The sequence below is a fragment of the Clarias gariepinus genome, chromosome 19 (assembly GCF_024256425.1).
Source record: "Clarias gariepinus isolate MV-2021 ecotype Netherlands chromosome 19, CGAR_prim_01v2, whole genome shotgun sequence".
NCBI classification, from domain to species: domain Eukaryota; kingdom Metazoa; phylum Chordata; class Actinopteri; order Siluriformes; family Clariidae; genus Clarias; species Clarias gariepinus.
The window spans coordinates 8,376,605-8,403,692 of NC_071118.1; the positions used below are offsets into that span (position 1 = coordinate 8,376,605).

At 36.4% G+C, this 27,088-nt stretch overlaps 2 protein-coding genes across 4 annotated transcripts; one reads left to right on the top strand and one right to left on the bottom strand.

The window, feature by feature from the left end:
• Positions 1-12: 12 nt before the first annotated feature.
• On the top strand, positions 13-5,730 carry rab34b (RAB34, member RAS oncogene family b). Of its 2 annotated transcripts, none has more exons than XM_053478760.1 (11): positions 13-160; positions 1,946-2,006; positions 2,273-2,358; positions 2,459-2,524; positions 2,712-2,813; positions 3,592-3,656; positions 3,748-3,799; positions 3,885-3,966; positions 4,056-4,146; positions 4,360-4,467; positions 5,162-5,730. In XM_053478760.1, exons 2-11 carry the CDS (start codon positions 1,953-1,955, stop codon positions 5,224-5,226), a joined length of 771 nt encoding a protein of 256 aa, XP_053334735.1. In that variant the 5' UTR covers positions 13-160; positions 1,946-1,952; the 3' UTR covers positions 5,227-5,730. The 2 variants fall into 2 exon arrangements, with proteins under 2 accessions (XP_053334735.1, XP_053334736.1); XM_053478761.1 differs by having other exon boundaries at positions 3,885-3,942.
• A 1,512-nt stretch (positions 5,731-7,242) lies between these two features.
• Positions 7,243-26,858, bottom strand: supt6h (SPT6 homolog, histone chaperone and transcription elongation factor). 2 transcript variants are annotated; one of them, XM_053478485.1, is made up of 37 exons: positions 26,748-26,858; positions 25,970-26,086; positions 24,553-24,705; positions 23,507-23,577; positions 23,171-23,348; positions 23,006-23,087; positions 22,604-22,859; positions 22,331-22,432; positions 22,131-22,244; positions 21,446-21,535; positions 19,518-19,660; positions 19,249-19,397; positions 19,052-19,165; positions 18,713-18,842; positions 18,454-18,604; positions 17,462-17,616; positions 17,125-17,320; positions 16,776-16,915; positions 16,531-16,648; positions 16,369-16,445; positions 16,089-16,224; positions 15,528-15,665; positions 14,280-14,447; positions 14,049-14,176; positions 13,755-13,962; positions 13,230-13,377; positions 12,984-13,126; positions 12,378-12,518; positions 12,001-12,196; positions 10,934-11,172; positions 10,664-10,777; positions 10,305-10,429; positions 10,103-10,215; positions 9,904-9,981; positions 9,271-9,455; positions 8,934-9,136; positions 7,243-8,746 (listed from the first exon to the last, which is right to left on the bottom strand). In XM_053478485.1, the coding sequence occupies exons 2-37, from the start codon at positions 26,073-26,075 to the stop codon at positions 8,560-8,562; spliced, it is 5,175 nt and encodes a 1,724-aa protein (XP_053334460.1). In that variant the 5' UTR covers positions 26,076-26,086; positions 26,748-26,858; the 3' UTR covers positions 7,243-8,559. The 2 variants fall into 2 exon arrangements, with proteins under 2 accessions (XP_053334460.1, XP_053334459.1); XM_053478484.1 differs by having other exon boundaries at positions 24,553-24,708.
• Positions 26,859-27,088: the final 230 nt, after the last annotated feature.

The window sequence follows — 27,088 nt, forward strand, 5'->3', positions numbered from 1 at the left end:
TGGTCTCAAACTGGCGTTTAGATTTTTGTTAAGTTATATAAGTAATATGTAAAGGAATATCCTGTATTTGTTTATCACTGTCTTTTTATAGAAGAGAGACTTAAGGACTCTTGTGAGCTGTTGTAAATTGATCAAACTTGAAGTAGGCTTATTTTTTCCGGTATGTATAATTTTGGACTGTTTATTCGGTTTCAGGATTATCGAATGTAGAATTTTATTATAACTTTAGTCCATTTTGCCTTTATTTTTTATTTAAATTTTACTTATATATTTACTTAATTTAATATAAACAAATTAATTAGTAAAATTTTAATTATTTTATGAAAATTTATAAATGAATAATGCTTCCTCAGTTTTCTTTGGGCGTTTTTAATGAGGTTAATCTTAGTTTTGGTATAAAATGTTTATACTGTATACCAGGGGTTACAGCCAAGGGCCCCTTCATACTAAAAAAAGAAATCTCATATCCGCCACCAGAATTTGGCTTTTCTTTTTTCATGTATGCACTTCTTAATTTTTCTTCTTCCAAATGCCCTTAATAAAGTCTGAGCCCTCAGTCCTTTTTAAGCTTATTCCAGTATGATTTTTCCATTATTTATTCTGATTCTTCAGATGTTGATTTTTCTTCCCATATAAATGAAGCTCTGACTACACAACATGTAACAGATTAATCTTAATACCCCCTTGTTATAATGTTATATTTTCTATTTTGTTTTAAAAAGTCAGTTTTTTTTAATGATTTATAAATTATTTATGTGGTGATTATGTAGTAATTTGCTGGGAGATCTGTTGATTGGTCTGATTGGTTGATTGAAGTCTCCAATGCCTGCAGTTCTAAGATGTAAAAACTATAAGTCATCATCATAGATCATTTTGTACTGTTTGGAATCTCAGTAACCTGACAAGCTGGCATTTTTAAAAAAGATTATTTTTAAACAAAGTGGAAACAATTAGGCTGATAAGGGCATTACTGTTTACTGCTGTTAAGTGTTCCATTGAAACTAGGAGATTTGATTGTGTAGAATAACAAAACAGAGTTATAAGAGTAAAAACTACCTTAATTTTTCTATATAATCCACAGCTACACTAATGCACTTATCCCAGCATTTCACTAGTGATTGGACACCATCAAGGTAGAAAGCTTTCTCAGTAGAGCCATGATGGAGCCATGATCGGACTGCCTGCTTCATGTCTGAAACTCTGGCCTCCCAGGAACTCCTTTAATGGCTCAACATGTGGAAATGGCTTGGAGGAAGGTCAGGACTGGACGGGGATGTGGCAATAACTCACAATTGGGTTCCTGTAATCTTCAAGTGGTGTTGGTGAATGACTGTTTGTACAGTTCCCACAAACAGATAGATCTCTTCTGCAAGTTGGAGACATGTTATCCATCAAGGTTCAGGCGTTCCACTCGCTGAATTTTCACTGGAATGAGTGGGCTTAGTGCCACCTCAGCCAGGCAAAAATGTATAGCATTCTTTAAAATGTTTGCACCATTAAAATGTTTTACATTTGTACGAAGTCTCATCACCGTACTGTGCCTGAAGTCTTCTGTAAATGTAAATGAGTTTTATGCCTACATTCACCCGAAAGTTTATCACAAGTCCTGGTCTGACTTAAACTCCCCTCATATATAAATGAATTGCAATCTTCAGTGTGTCATTTTTTAATAAGTTCAGCATTGGCATTTGTAAGTTGCTGTGGTATAAAAGGAATAAAACGCACTGGGTTGTGTGCCAGGAAGTGTAATGGTCTAAAGGCAGCCCAGTAGTTTCTGTGGAGTAGGAGCAATTGTGTGAAATGTCCTCATAAAGACTATTTTGTTGTTTTGTTTAAATTATTTAATGGGAAAATGTTAATCATTATATGCACTATGTTATTATGTAATAATTGAAAAATTCTTTCATTATATTTGACATGCTTTTTGTTTTGTTTATCACAACAGCCCAGTTATGAATTCTTTACCACCTATACGAGAAGACAGGATCATCCACAAGCTCCCACAGGTAATCCTCACTCTGCTTAGCACTCTTTATTTGCAATTATTTTAAAAAAATTTTTTCGCTGAACAAGTTTTCATATGATGTGCTACAATGTGGAGGATTCTTTAAAAAAAAAAATAATAATAATAATATGTCTTATTATATGTCAAATACTTCATTACTACCTGGTGATAATCAAATACCCAAATACCCATTTTTTTCTTTAGGTTGTTCCATTTTAATGTATCCATAATAACCTGCTTCTGTTTTTTAATTGATATGTTGTTTAGTATTTCACAAGAGACGCTGCAATGCATACCAATACAGATTTCCATGTTACTGTGCAAAATGCATGCCAGAGCTCTGACTCAGTGAGGTAAGTCTAATGACAAATCTGTCTTTTTGATTCAAATAGGACTTGTCACTGGATATGCAGTAATCATGTTATTTTAAAAATGCTTTCATTTTGTGAACAGGTTCACTGTAGCCAAGGTCATAGTTGTGGGTGATGTCGCTGTGGGGAAAACTTGTTTGATAAACAGGTAAGTAAATATTCTTTAATTTTATCTTAGTAATTATCAAATAAATTCATTATTTCATTTAAAAAAATATAAAGATCAGTAAAAGAAAAATGATATATAAACATACTTTGTATAGTATGCTTAATGTAACACTTTAGATTTACTGCACTTCAGTGAAATCAACTGATGAACTCCTTTTTGCTCGCAGGTTTTGCAAGGATGCTTATGAGAAAGGCTACAAAGCCACCATCGGAGTGGACTTTGAGATGGAGAGGTTTGAAATCCTGGGAGTGCCTTTTAATCTGCAGCTGTGAGTCATAAATCACTGTGGAGAATAATAGATACACAGAAATATATCAATATACAAAGCACACACACCTAAAACACTGGGTAACTATTGTGTATTTAAAGTTAATCTGTAGCAGTCTGGGAAAACCTAGCAGAATGCTACAGTACCTTCTGTCACGTTGTGTTAGGAGCTGGCTGAACAATTAAAGCACTAAATACAAAGGATGATGAAAACTTTGCAAGCTTACTATGTTTACGTACAGTGTCATGCTTTGACCCAGATGTTGTACAATAGAGAAACAGACTCAGTCTGAACATAAAAAAACATATCAAAAACATATTAGAACCAACAACTTGTATAAAATAAAAATGAAATTAAAAAAAATTATTTTAGCAAGTATCATATTACAGTACTACCTGGCATGTCTTGTGTATAATTAGGATTATTAATTAATAAAGTACAAATATCACAAATTGTACCACCCCTCATTTCTTTATATTAATTTAAATGATGTAAATGTAAAGAATGAGAACAGATATTTTACTGTGGCAGGCGGCAAAGTGCTTGAAGATACAATAAAAAAAAATTAGCAGTAACCACTTAGCATTCAGCATCACCAGTATACTAATCACCGTTTTTCACTGTTTCATGGCTTAAGTTAGAATTTTTTAGGTCACTGTGTAGCTTAACAAACAAAATATAAATCAAAAAGGGGTGGTTTAAGACTTCTGCACAGTACTGTATGTTGCAATAATTCTTGATGGTAAATCATTTGTTTAATGATGTTTGGTCTGTGTAGGTGGGATACTGCAGGTCAGGAGAGATTTAAATGTGTTGCTTCCACTTACTATAGAGGAGCTCAAGGTAATAACAGCTGTAATGCTTAATCTTTTATGTGCAATAATTTTTAGAGCTAAAACCCAGGTCAAACCTTTGTTTTGTGCATTATGTTCAGCGATTATAGTTGTGTTTGACTTAAGCAACTACTACTCCCTGGACCATGCAAGGTAACCTCATACATTTTCCAGCTAATTAGATAAATACTGTGTAAGCAAGTTTTGCTTTATTTGGTGTTACATGTTTTTACTTTAGGCAGTGGCTTGAAGATGCCATGATAGACAACGATCCTTCTAGTGTGCTGTTGTTCCTCGTAGGTACAAAGAAAGACTTGAGTGTGAGTTCATTTGTTAATTTTATCTGGTAAATCCTAAGAAATTATTCAACCATGTATGATGGTACTGTGATATTCTCTCTCTTTGCCAGCATCCAGATGTGTTGGCTGAAATGGAGCAAGAAGCCATCAAGTTATCAGAGGAGATAAGAGCTGAGTACTGGGTCGTTTCCGCTTTGTCAGGTTAAATAATGATTTGGCCCTTGTGTAGCTTTAACACATTCATATTTTTAATAAATTAAGTTTGTAAATGTACTTAATTCTATTTAATGAGTTTAACATAATCCTTACAGTAAAAGTTTTTTTCAGTGCTGTAGGACAGTGTTCAAACATTTACTATGAACTATAATTTTTCTATGTCAATGTAATTCCTTTTGGTATTTTTTTTCTGTGTAGGAGAAAGTGTGAGGGAATTCTTTTTCCGGGTTGCAGCGCTGACGTTTGAGGCACGTGTAATAGCTGAACTGGAGAGAAACAATAATAAACACATGGATGGTATTGTTAGTAAGTGTCCTGTTGATCAAGATAGTAACTTAATTAAAATGAAAAATATATATAGCTAAGAAACACTTGGGTGGTCTTCATAAGCTTCTTACAAATTTTTTGCTGGATTTATTTTGACCAAACTCTTGAAACTTTCATCAGACCCTGGAGGTGCAAGGCGACAGTGCTAAGCACTAAGTCACCGTGCCACCAAGCACAAACACTTTGATGGAAACAAAATGGGCAGACATATGAAACAAAATGGGCAGACAGAAAATCCACATAATATTCATTTGATATTTTTTCCTTAAAATATACACAGTCATGTTCAAAAGTTAGTACCCCCTCTTCCAATTCTATATTTTTGGAGGTATAAATAATCTTGTGGCAAGCTAAGTGAAACTTGTATGTATTAACAACTAATAACTAGCCAACTATGCATCTATTATCTATACTATCTAGGGTCGTAGGGAGCCTGGACCCTATCCTAGGAGTGGTATCCAGTGCTCAAAAAGAACTCCACCAAACATGCCTACAAAGTGGATTTGTACCCCCACAACTTGGGTACCACTAAGCCACTTTTTTTCTAGAACTTAATTAATTTAAAGGTCAGAATGCCTGGGCATAGAATTAAAAATAAAATAGCCTTATGCACATCTAGTTTGGGTGCAATAAATAATGTGATAAAATTTTTTTGCAATTTGCTTGATTTCAGAAATCACAGACTGTGATGATAACGGAACATCAAAGAAAAAGAAGCATGAAAACTGCTGTAGCTAAATCAGGATCGAGCCAGGACTGAGACTGTGACACAGATCCCACAGCATGGAACACAGTCTCCAGCACTACTAAACCACATGACCTTGTTGAGCTGGTAATCCTGAAGCTGCAGACTGTGTGCAGAGTTTTGCTTATTCTTTTTCCCTTATAAGAACTCTTGCCAAGGAAATATCCTGAAATATTCCTTTCTGAATTTCTTTCTTTCTTTCTTTCTTTTTTAACACCATGCTATGAACATGCTATATTCATGGCAAGAGTCAGTTTTTGTTATTCAATACTAAAACTAGATAAAATGTTTAAAATGTACTTTTTCTCTAAAAATGTTTAAGATGGGTGCTGCTGTGCAGCGAAAGAAATATTACGTCACTCTTTTGTTATACCAAACAATTTTATGATTTGAGTACATTTGCACTGAAGAACTATTTTGCAAAGTGAATATTGCCCTTCCATCTGCATTTCAATCAACATTATATAATCTATACATTTATACTACATTCATGTCACTTGTCACTGTTTTTTAATGTCTGTAATTTTATTTTTTATATTTTGCTTGTTTTATATGAGATTTGAAACTGGTTCTTCTCTTCTACAGCTTCATTTATGTACACTGGTTTTATTATTGCAAAATAAAAATGAAAAAAAAAAATACTGTGAATACATGGTTCTCCATAAAGGCCCTCGGAGCGTTTTAGACAGACAGATTTTAAGTGAAGTCTTTGTTTTCTTCACTGCATCATGTGTTTCTTTGGCTAATCTAAGACTCATGCTAGTACCCGTGACTAGAAACTGCAGATCACTAGACTCCAAACATGAAGAAAATTATTTGGGGGATTATCCAGGCATGGACACAATTACAAGGATTTTCATTCAGCTGTTAAAGATGACATGCATACCATGGTCATCACGGAATCAATCATATTGTACAGCAATTAAATGTTAAGCTGATCATGTTGTGGCCTGGTCTTTGTTGGTTACATGTACTGACTCTTTGTATCTCTGCGATGGAAACTTTGTCATAAAGTAGTGAATTATTAAGACAAATATAAAAATTAAGTCAAATCAGTCAGTTGTAGTAGAAATTGACATGTCCAAACCCAGTAGCTGTTATTGTTCTTCTTACGGCTGCTCTTGCAAAAGGGTCGCCACAATGGACTGTCTAATCCACATACAACTTAGTACCTTCCCGTTCTATGCAGGCCTCGGACCACTCCAAGGATGCCAATCCCGGGCCTTTCACATGTAAGGTGAGAAGCCTACTACTGTTTACCTACTTACTGTTCTTTTGTCCACTTGTGACCACTGCATTATCTTAATATTAGCAGTGTTGGAGAAGGCTAATGGTTTATCGACTTGCACAATCTTGCCTTTTGATATTGGCCTTGAAAAAAATTTGTCCTTGTACATGCTTACATTATTCTTACAGCTCCAGGGTGGTGCAACAGAAAAATGTTCACACCCTACATGTCGAAGCTATTCATGGTCAGCAACGCATCAACCAATGAACCAATAAATATGTTAATACTTGGCTGACATTTCTTTAGTGACTTTAAGAGCAAGAACTCACCGAGACATACAGTGAGAGGGTTGTTCTTTAGAGAGTCGAACAGCACAAAGACTACGTAACAGTTCAATATTGAGTAAATGATATTCCAGCAAAATAATTTGTAGTTTTTTTTTTTTTGATAGAAGTATGTACAAATTTAAACATCATCCAAAGAATAGGGTTTTTGGTGGTACTTATTTCATATATGTGGACAATTTACGTTTTTAAGAACAGTAATTTATTTAAAGGACAGTAAAAATACTGTTGCTAAAATAGTGCTATATAAGGATATTAATAATCAGCTAGCAAGACTGATCTTAATATCAGTTGTTCTTCCCTATTCACCTGTTGTATCTTGCATCAAACACTAATAACACAATGCAGTGCCTGGTCCTTCTGGTGACACAACATTCACAACATTCAGTGTTATACAATCTCTATAATGAAATAAGTGATTCCATTCAGAGTTTTGCTTTTAAGAATTTTATCAAAGAAAAGAAATGAACTTGATCTCAGCAGTGAATTATACTGAACAGCATTCACTTCCCACCATTAAGGTCACACTATACCCTCATGACACAATCCTGTACAGAGCAAAAAAAAAAAAAAAAAAAGGAAGAAAAAAAAGGACAGCCATTTCCACAGTGGCTATACTACTAGGCAGCTTTTTTTCTTTACTGAAAGAAAAAAAAAAAGTAAGAAAAGTTTAATTAATTGGAAAAAAAATTCAACATAATCTGGTTAACATTAAGATTTAAAACAGTCACAGTAGATAAGAAAATTGTCACATCAGGACATGTATTTTAAATTAATGCACATTTTTGTGATGGGTAAGAAAATGTGCCACAGGAAAACCAATTAAAGTCTGGCTTTAAAAAGAAAAACATGCTGAGGAACAATAATTTGTATCTAGGTGACCATAATTATGTGACAAAATTAACAAATTCAAAGAACTAACACATAAAAGTTGGGGAGAGCAAGCTTTCATTTATGGCCCCAAAACATTTTTTTTTTAGAAAATATTACAGTAAACCTTTATCACATTGTTATGAGTATCAAAGTACCACAGAAGTGGTGAACCAGTGATAACATATTCCAACATTGGCCTTTAAACACATTATGCATCAGAACTTGCAGATTTGCAATAAAGAGGAAGATCCTTTTCCAGTCTTGTCTTTTCCTAATAATGTCTATGACAGCATAAAATATGAACACTGTTTTAAGTGCATCTTGTAAGGAACACCTTGCCCTATTATAATGGCTGTGTAACTCATTCCCATCATCCCAGTTAAACTGTGAAAGCATGTGCATCACAGCATTGCAAATGATACCACGTCAGTTTTATATCTTAGGATGCTTTATATAAAAAGTGAACAGCTCTCCATTTATTGAAGAAGGTCTGGGTGAGCAAACTCCCACAACTCAACACAAGCAGCAACGTCACATAGCCCGTCCAACATGCGTTTTTATTCAGAGTCTTAACTTCAAGCTCTTGTTAAAACCTCAACAAAAATAGCAATAGAGGATGCACACTTGTGCTCCTTTTTAAAAGAAAGAAAAAAAAGAAAAACTTCATCACAGGTCCATTTCCTGAATCAGTTTGTTATTTCTTGTAGGGTATGTCTTACTAGTTCTGAATGAATGCTTTTCAAAAACGAAAACACTGCAAACAGTGAATGTACCACTTTAAGAACGAGCAACTTTAAGAACGCACTTGATGAGAAAGAGACATGGAGATGAAATGAATTCTGAGACATTTTTTTTTTGCAATGAGGACGAGTTAACATTATCTATCGGTCCATCTCATCAAGCAGTGGTGTGGCGTCCCCGGCGATGGACATTGGTGTGCTCTCGATCATGGGACTCGGTGAGGGCCGTGGTGTCATGCGAGATGCCTTCTTGCGTCTTTCAGCCTCCTTCTCCTGCAGCCACTGTTCAGCCATTTTACCCCAATCCACAGCTCCGTGAGAGGTTGGTCTGGAAAACAGTAAATGAGTGAGCTGCATTTCATAATCCTGTTCTATTAGTACATTACTATTAATTTCTCTCAAATCTCCATAACAACTTTCTCTATCAGCGTTATGCTATGCAGTTTTGGCTAAACAGCAACTCCTTTTCAGACTAGGATATTGTAGAAGGTTCTAAAGTGGAACCATTCACTTACTTTGGCTGTGGTGTCCGAACCCTGGATGATGAGGATGATGATGACGGTGTGGACGAAGGGTGTTGGTGGTGGCTGTGGGAGGACTGCGGTGTGCTGCTGGGATACTGCGGCGTGCTCATGGTCTGCTGCTGGCCTGGAGTAGTGTACGAGTAGCTCGGTGTCATCATGGGCGTCGCAATGGGCTGCTGTGGCGTTGCAAACACCTGCAAGTCCACAAAAGGTAAATGAAACAGCCGTGTATATTAAAATGTACGAAACTGTAAATTGACTCTAATGTGCTTGACTGTATGTTTAGTTGTGATTAAGTTAATATCTAAACAGAGTATGATATGCATACATGATAAGCGCTGCTGCTGCCTCCTCCTCCTCCTGCACTGCTGCCTCCGCTGTAACCATACTGGCTTGAGGCCCACTGTGCTGGAGTTGTGTTGGGATTTTGGCCCTGCCCTGTTACTGCCGCTATAGCATTAAACATCTGTGATGTCACATTCCTGGGCAGAGCGTTGACGGCCCGAGTTAGGTCTAAAAGACAAAGGAAGAAATAATCAGATACATTTTTTCTTGCAGGAAAACTATGTAATAGAACATAGCATGGATAACCAGTAATTTTTCAATGTCTACATGCACTGTGCTGGAATTAATAATTTTAAATGCACAAGGCTTAAATAAAGGCTGATGGTGCTTATCTAAGACCATATTCCAACTTAGACAGGCTTTTCAAATCTAAGAAACCTAGCATTAAAAAAAGACCTATCAAGCACAGGTTACTATAATGAGTCTATAATTGAGTAAGTTTACTGCGTATAAATAGGGTTAAACAATTCCAATATGCTTCAGGCTTTTTGTGTTTGATTTCTGTAGCGTTTTCTGTTACCTTTTTTTGTTTCTCATTAATTTAGTTAGATTTATGATTTTTTTTTTTTACCATATTCTTGGAGATCTTACAATATTATTATAGTGTAGTACTGACCTGCAAAGTTAATGTTGGCTGGAGTTGCATTCACAGATGCTGGTGTGCGCATTCTGCTGCTACTGCTGGGTGTCACTCCTTTAGACAGATAGACAAAGAGGTGAAGTTACAGTTGGAAATGCAGGTTTCCCCATCAGTTGATAAAATCTGACACTGCAAACCAATCCAGGTTAAGGATCAAGCAAAATCAGTCACTGACCTGGCACAGGCTCCTGGTAGTGGTCTTTAAACCACCGGAAGAGTCCATTAACTGTGGGGAATATCTGTGAGCGATACCTGAACCCATCTGGAGTGATGGTAACATACTCTATCCTGCAAGAATGTTTAACATATTTGTAAGTTTGTTTGTTGTCTACCTTAACTTCAAAGTGAACATCAAATTTAATTTAGGTTTGGCTTACCTTGGCTTCCCTCTAGGTTGGTATCCTAGAAGAAACTTTCCAGGCAGGTCTCTGCAGGCTGAAACATAGTAGGGAATGAAAGTGGGCTTCTCTTTCTTTGCCTTAATGAGGACTTCCTCCATTTTCTGCAAAACAGGATGAATAGATTTCATAAACATATCAAACAGAAAACATACTACAAATGAATATAAAAACTGGCAATGCTTTTGTAAATCCCAAGTTGCTTCCATCCAATTGCAGTTAACTTCTGTTCGTTAATACCAAATTTCTATCTTGCAACACGTTTAGAATAACTTTACTTTAAAAATATTTATTAATGCACTTGTGTTATAATTAATCATCGGTCACTTCTATCACACCTTCCTATCTCCACCGTTGCAGTCTTTGAAGTACTTGTGGCCAAGCAGATCCCGAGCAAAAGCAGCCATAGGCTGGACGTAACGAGCTGTGATTTCATCAAGATCTTCAAACTCCTGCAATGCAGAATGCGTGATCAGTACAAAAATATGTAACACGGTCAGTCTTACTGTCAAATTCCTTCGTACATTATCTGACCAAATATAAAAAGATGTAACAAAAGTGTAATTGAACTGCGGTAAATAGAGCAGCAGGTCATTGTGTGTGTTCACCTCAGTGTTAATCCACAACGTGTGTCCCAGGCTGAAGGCATTCTCCTTGCCCTCCTCTCGTACATCCACATGCTGGTAGATCCCATCTGCTACCTTCCAGGTAACAGTTAGGTGGTTTTCCCCTTTACTGCTTGGCCTGATCACCACATCACCTTGATCCATTGTCTCCATCATTTTCTCTGCCTCCTTGAAGTTGATGTTGTGGAACGATGGGTGGGCAATGACACGTTTGATATAAGCTATGAAAAAGAAGGGGACGAAAATTTAAGAGACATTTATAATTCTTATAATCTGAACAATACCTCACTACCTTTTTTGAGCATTGAAAAACTGGGAACGACCATCTCTTAGGACCTGAAGTGGGACATTCACATTAACTCCATTGTTAAAAAGGCCCACCAGGGGTTGTATTTCCTTCGCCAGCTGAAGAAATTCAACCTGCCACTGGAGCTGCTTATACAGTTCTACTCAGCCGTCATCGAATCCGTCCTGTGCACTTCAATAACTGTCTGGTTTGGTTTCAACGAAAGCAGACATCAGAAGACTACAAGGGACGGTTTGGACTGCTGAAAGAATTATTGGCACTCCCCTGCCCACGCTGCAAGAACTGTATCCATCCAGAGTGAGAAAAAGGGCTCTGAATATCACTTTGGACCCCTCACACCTAAGCCACCTTCTATTTGAACTTTTGCCGTCGAGTCAGCGCTATAGAGCACCAAACACTAGGACAGTCAGGCACAAAAACAGCTTTTTCCGCCCAGGCAATATACCTCATACAGTTAAACATCATTCTCACCGTCAATAAATCTATGTGCAATATTGTGTACAGTACCACAGTGCAATATACTGTATAATACCACAGATTTCAGATATTTATGTAACGTATTTAAAAGTATCTCACACCCTACTCCATTTGATGTCAACCTTTTTTTATTTTATTTTTATTACTTTTTTTTGTGTCGTGCTGTTTTGTCTTGTCATTTGTTTTTTTCTGTTCTGGAAGCTCTGTCACTAAAACAAATTCCTTGTACGTGCAAGCTGATTCGAATATTAAATGAGGGGCTTACTGGTCCTTTGCTGTTTCTTCTTCTGCTCTTCATCATGTTTGATATCCTCGGCTTCAGCATCAAAATCATAGTAGGTGTCCTTAGGAAGCTTCCACTCGTTGTTCTTGTCAATGAGGTCAGATGTCCTGCAGGTAAGGTCCACGTTGAACTTCTCAATGTCAATCTTCATGATACGACAATGAACGGTCATGCCAACCTGAAGACAAATAACTATGAGGTACTGTATGAGGAATAACATATCTTCCACCATTACCTTACAACCAGTGACCGCATAAAACTGACACATTTGATTGAGGTTAAAACATTACTAGCTCTACTTACTACATATGAAATCGAGAAAGAACAACAATTTAGGCTCAGGAGTATAATGAACTCACCTTTACTCGGTCCTCTGGATGTTTAACCACTTTGTCTGAGAGGAACTTGGTAGGGATGAAACCCATGACACCGTTGTCTAGACGACTTCTCACACCAATAGCTTGTCCAGGACAGGAGCCGCTGTCAAAGTGATTCCAGACCTGAAGGTAAAAAAAAAAAAAATTATAAAAAAAAGCACAATTGTTACATAGCTTGATGTGGTGCGTTGTAAAATAGGGGGCTTGAGAATTGCTTGGAAAATCAGAGTGCTGGAGAAACCCAAGAGGTAGTAGCAGTGATGGAAACGATTAAAGGCTCTGCGAGATAGCTTACAGAAGGTTTTACACTAAATGGTCACTAAACACAGGTTTTGGACAGCAGGGTTCTTCTTAAACACACAAATAAAATTTTAGAAAATTTCTCTGCTCTTTAAGAATTAAACAAAATCTAAATATTAGTGGAATTCCCCCTTTTAGCCAAGTTGATTGATATGAAGGCATCCAAGTATATCTGTAATCGCTCTATAATCATCACATATCTTAAGATTACATGATTTAAATGATAATTGCTTAATAAAATTACTAGGCAAGGTGAGACTGGAAAAAAAACCAGACAATGTGCCTTACCTCACTGAGCTCAGGAAAGTTGTCCTGCTGACAAAAGGGACACTGCCATAGACCAGTTTCATCATTGCGAATAGCCTGGTCATAACTTTCCCCTTGAGGTCTTCTGTGAGCGATGCCAGTTACAACACTGGTGATTAACTTACCTATATACATAAGACATAAGAATAGGAACTTAATTAATAAAAAGTTCTTTAAATAAGGAAAATGCAACATAATTCATTTAAGTTCACTAGGAATACAGCCTACCAATATAGAAGGTTTCAGGAGTCTCCTTAGTGAGCAGGTTAAAGACCTCTTCTGTGTTGGGAGGTCTGTATGGGGCTCGCAGGTCTTTATACCTACAGCTGAGTTCAGCACGGATATCATATAGTGTGATTCCCTTATTGCCGTAACCCTGATGTAACAAACACAAAGAAAGGAAATGAGGGAAAAGAATAGTAATTACTGCTTACACACTGGAGACAAGATTGTAAAGAAATAAACCAATGCAGAAGCTTAAAAATAATACATCTCATTATAACTGAATTGACAAGAGATGGAATGGATGCATTGAAACCAATCAAGAACAATCTAAAAAAAAAACAAGGAGTTTCCTTAAAGGTCATGTATTTAACTCCCTTACACCCCAAAACCTTGTCAACCATGCAGTCTACTCAGTTATACTTTACTGCCTAAAACTTAACTGGATAACTTTTTTTCTGTGATCTTTCTGGTTATTTTCTGCATGCCAACACACTTAATGAGCTGTGTTGCTCTTGATCACTGACTCACCTGTCTCTCCAACTCTTCAGCAAATGCATCCAGATCCAGATCCTTTAGCCTCTCTGGGTTCTCCAGGATCTCTTCCAGAGCTCCTGCTGGATTTGCATCTTCAGCTGACTCATCATACTCCAGGGCATCCACTGCCATTTTACGAGCCCACTCGTAAGTCTCAGGATGGACACGAGAGCCATCAAGAACCTCAATGTAGGAGTCAGTGCTATAGGATAAAATCCATTTTTAAAAATAAACAAACTTCACTCCTTTGTCAGATCTTTATAAATAGAATCAGGGAAATTAAGTCACCTGTCTCCAAGGGAAGCTGTGTCGATTTTGATAAATCCAGCACAGTTGATAAATACTTTAGGTCCCATATGGCACATTGTGACCAACTGCGTCCGATTCTCCAAACGCGTGTTGTTTTGTTTAAGAATCTGATAAAAGAAAACCGCAGAGTCTAATTTAGCATTTATTAACCATTTGAAAGCGACACAATCCATATGCTTTAGCACAATTGATACAAAAAAGAATGCTTACCTTAAGCAGATGTGAGCCTTTTCTTGGACCTAAGCCACAGACATACTGTACCAGGCTCTGCATGTAAGGATGAGCAATAGCTCTGTTCACATCTACACCAACTTCGTTCACACGGTTAATAAACTCACAGTAAAGTGCGCCAAGCAGTTCTTCCTTTACAACATGCTCCTAAAAAATGCAGGTATGACAAATTATGAGAACAAAATTAAATTATATTGAAACAATTACCTACACTTTATCACGTCAGCTAAGATAGAGCAAGCATTGACAAGCCTCAGGTTTGGGCATAGACATTTCTTCTTGCAGATCAAATAAGGTATTTATTTGTTGTCCAAGTTGCTGATAGGTTTGTGCATAACACATGGATGTCTGTAATATTTGCCTTGTTTCCCCACACACATTATACACACACAATACACTTGGGATTTCAAAACTATGAAATTACACATGGAATTTGGTAATTGTATAACAATATCAAGAACACCAGTCAATTGTTATTTAAAAGTCAGCCTTTCTGAAATAGTTCTTGCAAGAGCAGTACTGTCAAATGCATTTGTAAAACCAATTAGTGTTATCAGACATCAAAAATCATCAATTATAGTACCTCAGATGAGAGGCGTTATAAAAGCTTAACAGATCATGAGTAGCAGACACATCTCAACATCGACTGTTCAAAGGAGATTATTGCATATCTTGGATGCCCTCAGCATTGCTTTACATAATAGAAAGAAATAAAAAGTCAGGAATGACCATGGAGACCCATACTTTTTGAGCGGTTGTGTGGTGTGTGTGTATGTATGTATATATATATATATATATATATATATATATTAAATTTGAAAATGAAATACCTAGTGCACATATGATTCTTAATTAAGGTTCTGTGAGGGTTTGGTGGAATTCCCATAAATAGTTTAGGCGGATTGAAGTGTAATAACGGCAAACAACATGACGGATATTGATCCCTATGTAACTCCAATGCTTTGCAAGCAGGCAACACAATTTATATATCACACACACACACACACACACACACACTTACTTACACACATACACATTTACTCTTATAAAGTAATATATTAATCACACTTAAAATTTGTCTGGATATTTTATTATGTAAACCATGTGAGCCAACTGCTGATTCATTTGAACAGATGATTCATTTAATAAATAATACAACATGCAAATATCATACATGAAAAATAATTAAACAATTTACTATCTACTGCTCAGCAGTAAGTTCAATACCTGTAATGGATGCAGTTTAAGGCACAGGATGTCCTCATCACTGCTGCACACCTGAGCAAACTCCACCAGCGGATCCTGAATTTTGCGAGCCACGGACACAGCCTGACGAAGAAGTGGAGGGTAGTCCCTAAAGTCCGCCTGCATTAGAGAAACATATAAGCACTGGATTTTTTTTTTATCCCAATGCCTGTATGAACTGGAGCTAATGAAAAACGTTCAATTTTATAGACAGTAAACCTGAATTTGTCAGTAAAGGCACTTTTAAGGCATAATTAAGCTTGAGTTGAAGCAGTGAAATTACTCTTAACAAGCCTGAACTACCTAAGGAAAAGGGTATATTATGCATTCTAAACACTTTACATAGATAAAACCAAAACCAAAATAAAATCAAGTAAATGGAAGTTGGATTAAATCACAAAGCGGATACTCCTGACTTACTGCCAGTATTCGAACAAAAAAATTAATTGCATGCTGAAGACAACATGAAAAACATGCAAAATTTGGGATGTTTGTTCATAGGGACGAAGTTATGCATGATTGTATAAGAAAAATACAAGTCACCTCAGACTTTCTGCTGTTCATATACAGTGTGGCTAACTCGTTGTCCACCAGCTCGACTCCTACGGCAGGCAGAGACGAGTCTTGCTCCAACTCACTGACTGTGCGCTTGATGTCCTCCATTAGCATGTGAGCATCACTGGAAAAGAGAAGAGAAAAGACAATCACACACTAGTAATCGTTGACAGAGTGGCACTGGCAATGCCACAGATGCACATAAGCACATGGCAGTTATTACTGGTATGAAGAATCCGTTAAAGTAACAGAAAGCATGAAGAAATACCGATTTTCACCAGCAACGGCCACCACATGGGGTTTCTTACTGAGAAGAAACTTCTTCAGGTTTTCAATGTCTTGAAGCTGTTGAGGCATGATATTGTTGAATTGCACACAAATATTTAAGTCTGCCAACTATAAAAGGTGTAGTCATCCATCCATGTTTCACCTTTTTCTCCCGCTCCTCCTCCCTCCAAGCATTCCTCCTTTTTAAAAAGTTCGGAAGTCTGAGGAAGTCCACAACCTCCCCCTCACCATTGATCAAAGCACAGAATACTGGTGTGTCTCTGTAAAAACACAAAACCACATGTAAATATATTGAAAATGATAAGTATGTCAGCCAAGACTTTAGTGACACTAGAGCCTGCAAGTTTATTTGTTTTTTTAAACTAATAAAACAGGAGTGGTCAGTACCTGCCAGCAGCAAAGGCCACTCCCAAGACCCGAATGCCTTTGCCTTGAGTCTCATCCATTAAATCATCATCCTCCTCCACCTGCTGGTCTGGTCTATATGGAGCCACTTTTAACCAATTATACAGTTTCCTGCAGCATGACTGCACCACAGAGCAGAAACATCATAAAAAATTAACTGGTTACTTGATCACATTATGAACTTTTTAAAAGGATAACTGACAATTTGGTGTTGCATTTGGTGTTTCACTTATAGAATTCAATTCCATGTTCTTATGGCGTCAGTGTGTTTTTGTGTGTGCAGTAAAAAAGAAAACCCACCAAAACCAGTTTCAAAGCCTTTTAAACTAACCTTGACAATATTTTCCTTGGCCTCTGCAACAAGTTTATTCTTCAACTCCTTGGCCATCTGAGGGTAAAGAAAGTGCTGGAGGGAACGCTCAATGGCCAGTGTTCTCTGCTTATTCCACTCTTGTACCTGGTGACTGAACTCATCTCTGTAGTAGAACTGCTTTATTTCATCAAAGTAGGTTTGATCACCCGCATAGCTGCAAGGAGCACAAGAGAATGGAAGGAAAATTAGAAAAAAAAAGCATAATAATCCTGAATCATCTGCTAAATCAAGCACTCTATGAAAATTCTCAAAAAGTGTATATGATTTAAACAGTACAGATAGTTCTGTGTTTTACCTTTTAACTCCAACCAAGTCAATGCTGATGTCTATAGCGAGTAGTCCCTCATCTTCTGCCAAGCACATCTTCAGGAACTGATCTCCGCTTAGTTCTTTCACAGGCTTGTTTTTTAAATACTTGAAGGAATATGCATAGTGTGCCTCATCTACATCCTGGAACACAGGGGAAAAACTTGAATCCCTCACTAATAAAAGCAACAATGTTCTGTTGTTTACTGAAATTAATGTTTACATGGCTACTATTTCCCTGCTGAACAGATTATCAAAGGTTTACACCATCCCTCTCACTCCGATCAAGTCAGATTGTTTCATATTGTACTGATTGGGCTTTTATTATGATTATTAGTGGGATATTTGGGCCCAGGTAACTACTGTTACTTTTGCTGATAGTGATAAAAAACCTGAGACAGAATGCTGAATAAAAATATGGCTCATAGCACCTTGTTTCTTAGACAAGAATAAATGGAAAACACATTTATAGGGCGTCAGCATCATGTTATTAAACAAGTTGAAACTGCTTAGGTGACATTTAATAAATATGAAATACTTACAAGAATACAGTACAAGAATGGCTCAATGGAGTCAATATGACATTAACTAAGATTGAGGAAAATTTAAATGCTTTCATTAAGAAATAAACAGTAAATGCACTTTGTGGGTTTTCTGTGAAAACTGAATTAATAATAATGAAAGTAACTAATGACACTAAAATCTTTATGATAATGCACAGAGAATGCATATCATATGTAATTCAAGATTCTTAACCATAAAGGCATGATTTATTCAGGGTGATATTTCTGGCATAAATATAGCATATTGATACAACTCATTTAAGATCGTTAATTGATTAATAATTAGTTACTGTATCACGTCAAATAAGGCATACACATTAAAAGAAAAAAGTAATACCAAACACTGAATTTGTCAATAAAATAATGCATCACATATCTATGCTTTTATTAGCAGAATAATATATCTCTAGGCCCTTACCTTCTTGCCCTTCTTAGTGGGCTTGATGTTGACCTTGGCTCTTTCCTGAAAGGTCTGTCTCAGGACATGTCTGACTAGAGGTTCACGAGCTATTTGCATGGCTACCATGTAGCGTGTGCCCTCGAGAACGGTTTCTGGTGTGCTAAACTGGCTGTGAATATAAAATAATATATATATAAGTAACCTTGTATCGCTATTTAAATAAAAAAAATAAAATAAAAAAAGTCAAGGTGACTGCTAAGGTGATGTTAGTTGTTACCTGCACACATAGTCCTTGGCCAACTCGAGTGGCTCTGCAGGGAACTGCTCAGTCTCATGTCGCTGGTAACTGTCACGCAAATTTTCACCAAACTGCTCAGGCGTGAGACCAAACTTCTTGGCCAGTCCATCTATAAAGCAATTTGACAAGGAAACAGCCAGTGAGATTATTTTAACATTTTTATCTAGCAGGCACTTGTCTGTAAAAAAGACAAAAAAACAAAACAAAAAAAAAAAAAAAACAGTATCTTTAAAATACTAAAATGCCCAAAAAAATGTTTTCTCCACATCGCTAGGCATCATGGACCCCAATATGTCAGCATTTTGCAAATAAACAAACCAAGTCCTGCAGCCTGGCAGATGCTGTACATGTCTCTACGAGAGGCTTGCTTTAGATCTGGCCCCTTCTGCTCCTCTTCCTCTTCCTCCTCCTCTTCCACCTCAGCTTCCTCACCTGGTATGTAACCAAAGAACAATTTCACAACCGACATCCAGTCTTTCTACTAAGGAACTCATTAGACTGCAACATGATATTACCATCTTCCTCAGACACTTCCTTAATCTTCTTCAGTTTTTTCTTGGTGACTTTGGCTGCATTCTGCATCCTGGGGATGTCTCGTCCATAATAGAGCAAGAAGTGATTGTACACGTCACTCAGCTCTTCTATAGACTGGACATCTTTTAGTCTGTCATAAAATAATTAAAATAAAATACATTATTTGAAATTGGAGCAATATAAGGTCATACAAATATTTCAAAATAAACACGATATTCCATTTTACTTAATGTGTAGTTAATTAGCTTACCTTTCCATGTCAGCTGTGTCCAGTGGACGAATAGCATCAGCCAGTGGCTTATCAGGGTCAGCAGAAATCTGCTCAAACTGATACGACTGCATTCTCTGGAAAAGTCGGGTTAGGTTCTGCTTGCGTGTCCTTAGCTGAGTCCACTGAGAAAGAAAGGGGGGGAAAAAAACCACACACACACAAAGGTGTGAACACCAAAAACACAGCCATACAATATACAGTGCCAACAGAAAGCATTCAAACCCTTTTATGTTTTGCACATTTCATTATGTTTCACACGTATCTTGAAATTGAACCGCCCCTCCCCTGCACCATTATTCTATAGACAGTACTCTACAAAGTATAAACGAGTGCTTGGGAAGTTTAGTTGATTAAAACATGATACATCCATTTAAAACAGGAATTGGACCTCTTGCTACGACACTTGCAACTGTCCACTGGTGCATTTTACTACCATGGTCCTTGAGATGCTTCTACAAAGCAACTGGAGTCCACCTTTGCCTTACTTAGACATAATTAAGAAAGGTAAACCTCCCTAAGGTCCATTTTAAGAGGAGTGTGAAACAACAAAAATGCAGACTAGGGCTGAAACGATTCCTCGAGTAATTCGATTACAAAAAATAATCGAAGCAAAATCTTCTGCCTCAAAGCTTCATTTAATTATTTCAAAAGCTTGCGTTATGTTTTTGCACAATTATTTGTTTGGCGTGACACAGCGCGCTTCCGGGTGCAAGCCGCCACTTAACACCGACGAAGAAGAAGCGCTTACGTCACCCACAAAGCAGAAGGAGATGCAAACAGTTAGCTGTGTATTGATTTGATTGAGTGTTCTGTAGGGGGCTGCAAAATGGAAAGGAGCGATAAAAATATCAGCAAACCAAGAGAAGAAGAAACCAACAAGAGAAAACAGAAATTGTCAGTAAAGGTTCATGTTATGTCTGAGCTGTAAATTTTTAAACTTTTAGTTCTGAAAGTTAAGTTGCACAACATAGTGTTTTTGTATAATTATTTATTTTAATGTGTGTGTTACTGTATGCGCTAAAATGCCCCCCTGCCACGGATTGCCCCCTCTACATTATCTCTATTAAATTAATTAGGATACCACAATCAAAAATTCATATTACTATCAAATATATTATACTATTATCAAATATATTATTACTATTATAATTAACCCTAGGCATGTGTCAAATTAATAGAAAATTAAGACACGTAATACAAATTCTCATATAATTTTGTGGCCCATTTATTTTGCAGGGGTCGGTCATGTAATACAAAAATGATTACACTAAATAAATATTGTTTATTATGAAAATTACACAAAATTTTTATTATAAAATATGCAATAAAAACAAATATATGTTGTATATGAAAATTTTATTTATATATATATATATATATATACAACATGTCTTTTTTTTATATTACTTATTTTATAAATCAAATTTGTTTGGTGCAATTTGTAAATCATAAAGCTATGAATTTATTTTCTAATAGAATATTTGATAGAGATTTTGTGTGTGTTGGGGGCAATTTTTTTGATACTTAAAGTCATTTGAAATACCTTTTTTTTTTTAGTTTTTGCATCTGAGAGAAGGCTTTACAATAAGAATGTATTGCACTGTAATGCACTTAATTTATCTTAGTGAACTTTAAGCTATTATGAATAATGACAATGTTTATTTTTTGATTAAATGCTGTATGCATTTAAAAAATAAAAGTAGATTTTTCTAAAAAAGAAAATCAACTGATCTTTGTTTCTCTTATATAATTTACATTGCTGTTTAATTAAGCAAAATTACATTTTACCCAATTACTCGATTAAATTTTTGGTAGAATACTCGATTACTAAAATATTCAATAGCTACAGTCCTAATGCAGACAACCTTCCGTAGGCACTGTAAGGCATGCAAGACAGAACAGTTTACCTTCTCATCCCACTGCCACACCTTCCACAGATCATTAATGTTGAGCTCTGGTTCAACATATTCCTTCCTGTAAAAGGCAATAAAGGGAACCTGCAAAAAGGAGAAAAAGGAATCGAGTCTATTATTTTAGAACAAAAGCTTACTTCAATCATTTTCGACAGAGCTTGTGTAAAGTTTACATGACATACTGTTCGGAGATATTTTATTTTAGGATGAAAGTACTCGTGTGTAATTAAGAACCCTTTGCAGTATCACTAAAATGACCTTAAAATGGACCTTAAAACATGAGATGCGAGATTTACACCATGCACTTGTGCTACTCTTGGGCATAGAGTGATAGTTATTACAAGTTGTTAATTTGCAAAGTAATTACAATGGTACACATCAAAGCAGTTCTGTCAGTTACTCCTGGTTGGTGCTGTTCTTTTAATTATTATTATTTTTTTATAATGGCATAAATGTGTGTGCATAAATGGGAAAAAAAGAGAAGGAAAGGATTATCTTTTCTTATATTTTGTGTGTCTCTACACACCTATATGTAATCCTAAACATGATCAAAAATGAATTTTACCTAAAAGTTGATCTTTAAAATACTGATTTATTATGGTAAATTTCTGTTCTTTAAAAGTGATACCTGCAATGACCATTGTTAAAAGCGCTATATAAATAAAATTGAATTGAATACCTCAAAGTGTTGGTTTCTCATGAAGTTGAGCGCCTCCTTAATCTTAGCAATGGTACTGGGGCCTCTCCTGCTAAAGTTAGTGGTGGTTCCACGGTCCAAGTAGTCTGTGCTCTCCTACAATGAAGGCAAACAGGTACTCAGCACTGAGGATTATGTCATTTAAATATGTTCATAAATGCAAAAAAAAGGCTTTACAACACCTGCATGGATATAGTGGGTGTCGAGAAGGCATTTCTGTAAATCCATTCTGCCTCTTCCTCCAGCTCATCATCCTCTGCAGGCTTTACAGGTAAACTGCGCAACTGGAGACGACAGACAATTTTCCATTGAATTAAGGCACACAATAAAACATATGTGCCAAAAAAAGTTTTATTAAACATAACTAAAATGTTTAACATTTAATTAACAATTTTATTAACAATTAATTTATACTGTAATTTGTCTGTGCCGGTTTGATGTGACTATGAACCCACCTGGAACCTCTCAGGCATATCTGTGGTACGTATTTCATTGTCTTGATCAGTCATGTGGCTACTCTCCAGCTCACTGGGCTCATAGATCTCGAAAATGCTGCGACGGCCCACTCTCCTCTTTGTCTGCTTCTTGGGTCGATCCCATGCTTCATCCTGATCCTCCTCCTCCTCCTCCTCAGCACGATCGTATGCTTCAGGGTCAAACTCGGCAAAGTCAAAGTCACCACCAAAAATTTCTTGGGCCTCTTGTAAAGCACTGCAAAAAAAAAGGAACATTTTCATTTAAAGATTTTATGTTGGGTAGCTAACCAAAATTTATATGAATATATGCACTAAAAATAAACAAATCTGAACATAAAAATAACACGTATCACTGAAGGATAAGGTATCACCATGACTTACGCATCAGTATAGCCAGTAAATTTCTTTCCTTTCTTTTTGGTAATGGGCTGTCCGTCATCATCCACAATGAAATCGTCTATGTCTGCAAAAATAAACAAGCAAAATACATAAACACCATAATGGTATTTAGTCTTAAACACCCCACACTACATGAGGAAACTCTACCTGACTCCTCTCCCTCTTCTTCCTCAACATCATCCTCTGGGTGCAGTGTTTCTCCACCTTCTCCACCTTCTTCCCCATCTCCATCACCATCTCTGGTAAAGATCTCGTCTGCAATCTGGTCTTTTTCATCATCTTCACCATCATCGTCCATTGTTCTCACACGTGAGTACTTCTTTTTCTGTATAGATAAAAGTGATTTTAGAAGAAATATTATAACAAATAAAAATTTAAAATCTTGTTTTAAGTGCTTATCGCAACCTATATAATGTTTATGTATAACCTATCCCTTATAGGCAGCAGGAGCATTGTAGGAAAATTCTTCTTTTGCAAACTCACCCTCTTCATTTTAACACCCAAGTTTTCCTCGATAAGATCGAGATCATCATCATCCAGAAGGTCATCATAATCTTGAAAAGAAAGAAGGTTTACACCATTAAGCTTAATAAACACATGCACATGAGGGGGGTAATATATTCAGTTATGAATCACAATTATTGTGTGTGCCAATTCATGCATTACAACACTGATTTATAACAACAATGCATCGGTCGATTAGCCTAAGACTGAAAATAGCTTTTTTTTAAAGCTTTATGATGTTCAGGATTTTCCAGAGACGTTGAATACTTGTTAGTTGCTTTTCCTTCACTCTCTGGTAGGGGCGCTCCAATCGACCAGCCACCAATCTGATTTGTCAGATAATTACATAATTATAAACATAATTACTACTGACTGGTCGTCTCTCAACAGGCAGATCACAGAAACCAATATTATTGTGATGATGCAAAATACATCATCACAATACATCGACAGCTACATCAACAGGCCCTACCTCGTCTTTAAAGTCTCTTTAAAAAATGTTACAACTATAAAGATGTTTCTAAACCAAAACCACACGACGGAACGTCTGCACTAAGATTCAACAAACCTTATTTACCACTTTAAAGCAAGGGAGTGTGAATAAGTGTGAAAGCTGTTATCTGCAAAGACAGCAGATAAACCACGTAAGTTAACCCTCACTTAACCACCTATAGCAGAAGTGTTTAAGCAGCTTAAGTCTTATTCTGAAGACAGTGAAAATGCTAGAAAATGGCATAAAAATAATTAAGATGGAAATAAAACACGATTCCCAGCTCTAAAGCCTGGGTTAATATCATGGCTCTATGATTACAAGTTGGAAGTGAGTAACTGTTTAGCGAGGCTGCACACACACCGATAAGAGAAAAGGACTGTCTCTTAAAATCCAAAATTCTTATATTTATAAATAAATGCCTGCCCCTGCAGCTTATTAATGAGAAGCCATTAGTAAGCAGAAAATTAGTTGAGGCCTGGTAAAGAGTATTATATTTTTTGAAAAAGCAACAAAAAATTAAGTAAAGACTTGCCTCGCTTCCGGCGACGATGTCTGACCTCCTCTCCAGAATCACTGTCACCTCCTCTGCTGCTATTCTCCTCTTCCTCCTCTTCCACATTGCCATCATCAATAAGGCCCCTGAGGTTCCCATGTTCATCTTGATCTTCTGTGTTTTCCTCTTCCTCTTCTTAAAAAAAAAAGAAGAACAACAAAACAGGGATGCACATGTTTTTAAATTTGTAAATATATTTATGCTGGTGGAACAGCTACACATACAATTTGAGTAACACACAAGTTTATACAACTGGGTTAATAATGTGTTGGTAAATGGCAGTGTTGGGTGTAAGGTCCGAATGAGGAATCATAAAGGAGTTTTCATTTTCTGATATGGAAAAGTACTTTAACTAGTTACTTTTATCAAAAAGTAACACTGTAATGTAACTGATTACTTTTTAATGACAGTAATTTTATAATGTAATTAGTTACATTATAATATAATATAATATATATATATATATATATATATATATATATATAATATAATAATATAGTTAATTTTATAATGTAACGTCCCTCAACACTGGTAACTAGTGATGGGAATCACCAGTTATCACCTGATATGATATTAGCTAGATACCTAGGCGACGATTGGATTAAAATTGCAATTCTGTAAGCTTCACAATTCTATAAATATCCTGGATTCAATACTACATTTCCCCCAATCCTGCTACAATTTTTTAAACCTTAATGATTGATTAAATCTAGCCCATTACTTAAAATATTAGTTTTCCAACTTAAAACAAGAACAGCAACTAAACAATACAAACTAACAGGAGTTTACAATTTAACTTAAAATTAAATTAGGTGAAAATGCTACATTTTTACTGAGTTGCCTATATCTCTAAACAAACTTAGAAAATAAATCTCTCCTACCAAATGGTATGAAAATGTATAAATAGTACAGAATGTACTACCTGTAGGATTATAAAGAAACTGTTGTTGTTTTACCATCTCAAATGCCTCCAAAATCTTAACACTTAATCTGGCAGTGTGCGGCTTCTAACTCACGTGATTTTCGAGTAATTTGTGCGTTTTGAGACTTGTGTAGGTGTGTGTGATGAGTGGATGTGAGACTAATTCGCTTAGAGTTTGAAAAAAAAGGCAGATTGGACGCTTTTACGCAATTTCTGATAATGTATCACCACAAAAACATGTTTCTGTTGTGCCACTTGGAAGCTTCTGTGCAATCATAACTGAATCGATTTTTTTACCCATCTCTACTAATAAGAGATGTCTGCAATAACAAGCTCACTGTATTCTATCTTTAGTGTGCACAGTATTGGTAACATATATGCAATAGCATGCTTAGTGAATAGAATACAGACAGTATGGTTTTCAGCCTCAAGCCTGGTTGGTATCAGTGTGCTGGCTGAATACTGAACTCTTACCATCATCGTCGTCTTCCATAAACCTCTGAGTCTTCTTGGGCTTTAGATCCTTCTCCTCAAACTCCTCCTCAGACTCCTCCGCCTCGCTCTCGATAAAGTCAGACATGTCTGCGAGAGCTATTGAAAGAATTTGCAAACACAAAACATTAACGCACAATTTTCAGTCGTATAGTAATTCTCTATATAGTTCAGCAGCTAACACAAAAACAACCCAGTATCTTGAATTAAACGAAGCTTCTGCAATTACCATGGCAACAGATCTAAAGCTGAAAAACCGACACGCATAAAATATTTAAGGAGAACATTTTCTAAAAATTATTTGGTGTATTTGATATTACCAACAGAGAGCAAAATGTGTCTGTGCAATTGACTGTAAGCCGTTTATTTGATCTGATTCTCACGATGAAGGAGCACGACGCTGAACAACTGTCGCTTGACGCAGACGCTTAGCTACCAGCAGGCATTTTAACCGCATTGTCGTGAACTGGCTAAACGCTAACCGGGTATACGAAAATATCACCAATAACCTTGATAAAAGACATTAATACCATTCAGCTTACAGAAACAATGATTTATCGCCCGAACAACATTATTTAGAAGAAGGAACAGAGAAACTGTTAGCATGTGCTAGTGAAGAGACAAGGCCTTCAGCGGCACAGCTAACGCTGTTAACAAGGCGAAGTTCGACAACAAGGATAAAACCAACATTTGCTAATTAACTTCACTATTCTTGTTATTTGACCATTTTATTATTCATATAATTCGCTAGTACACTTACGTTCCCCTGCGGTGCGGGTCTCCTAAAACCGTGAAAATATCTACAGGATAAAAGGAACAGAACGTCTCGAGCTACTAACAACAAAAATGGCCGACAAAGATCTGCCTGATTTTGCTTCCGCTCTGGAATACGTAACATCCGGCATACAGACAGTCTGTCATTACCTATTTAGATTTAAAGCTAAATCACAGTCTTTATAGTCTTTTTATAAGAGATTTAAGAAGTATACTGGGTAACATTTAATACATTATGTTGCTGGTTTATCAGCTGGAAAAGGTCAAAGAATTGTATTAAATAAATGGTGGCTCAGTGCTCATTCTAAGCCCTGATAAAATAGGAGG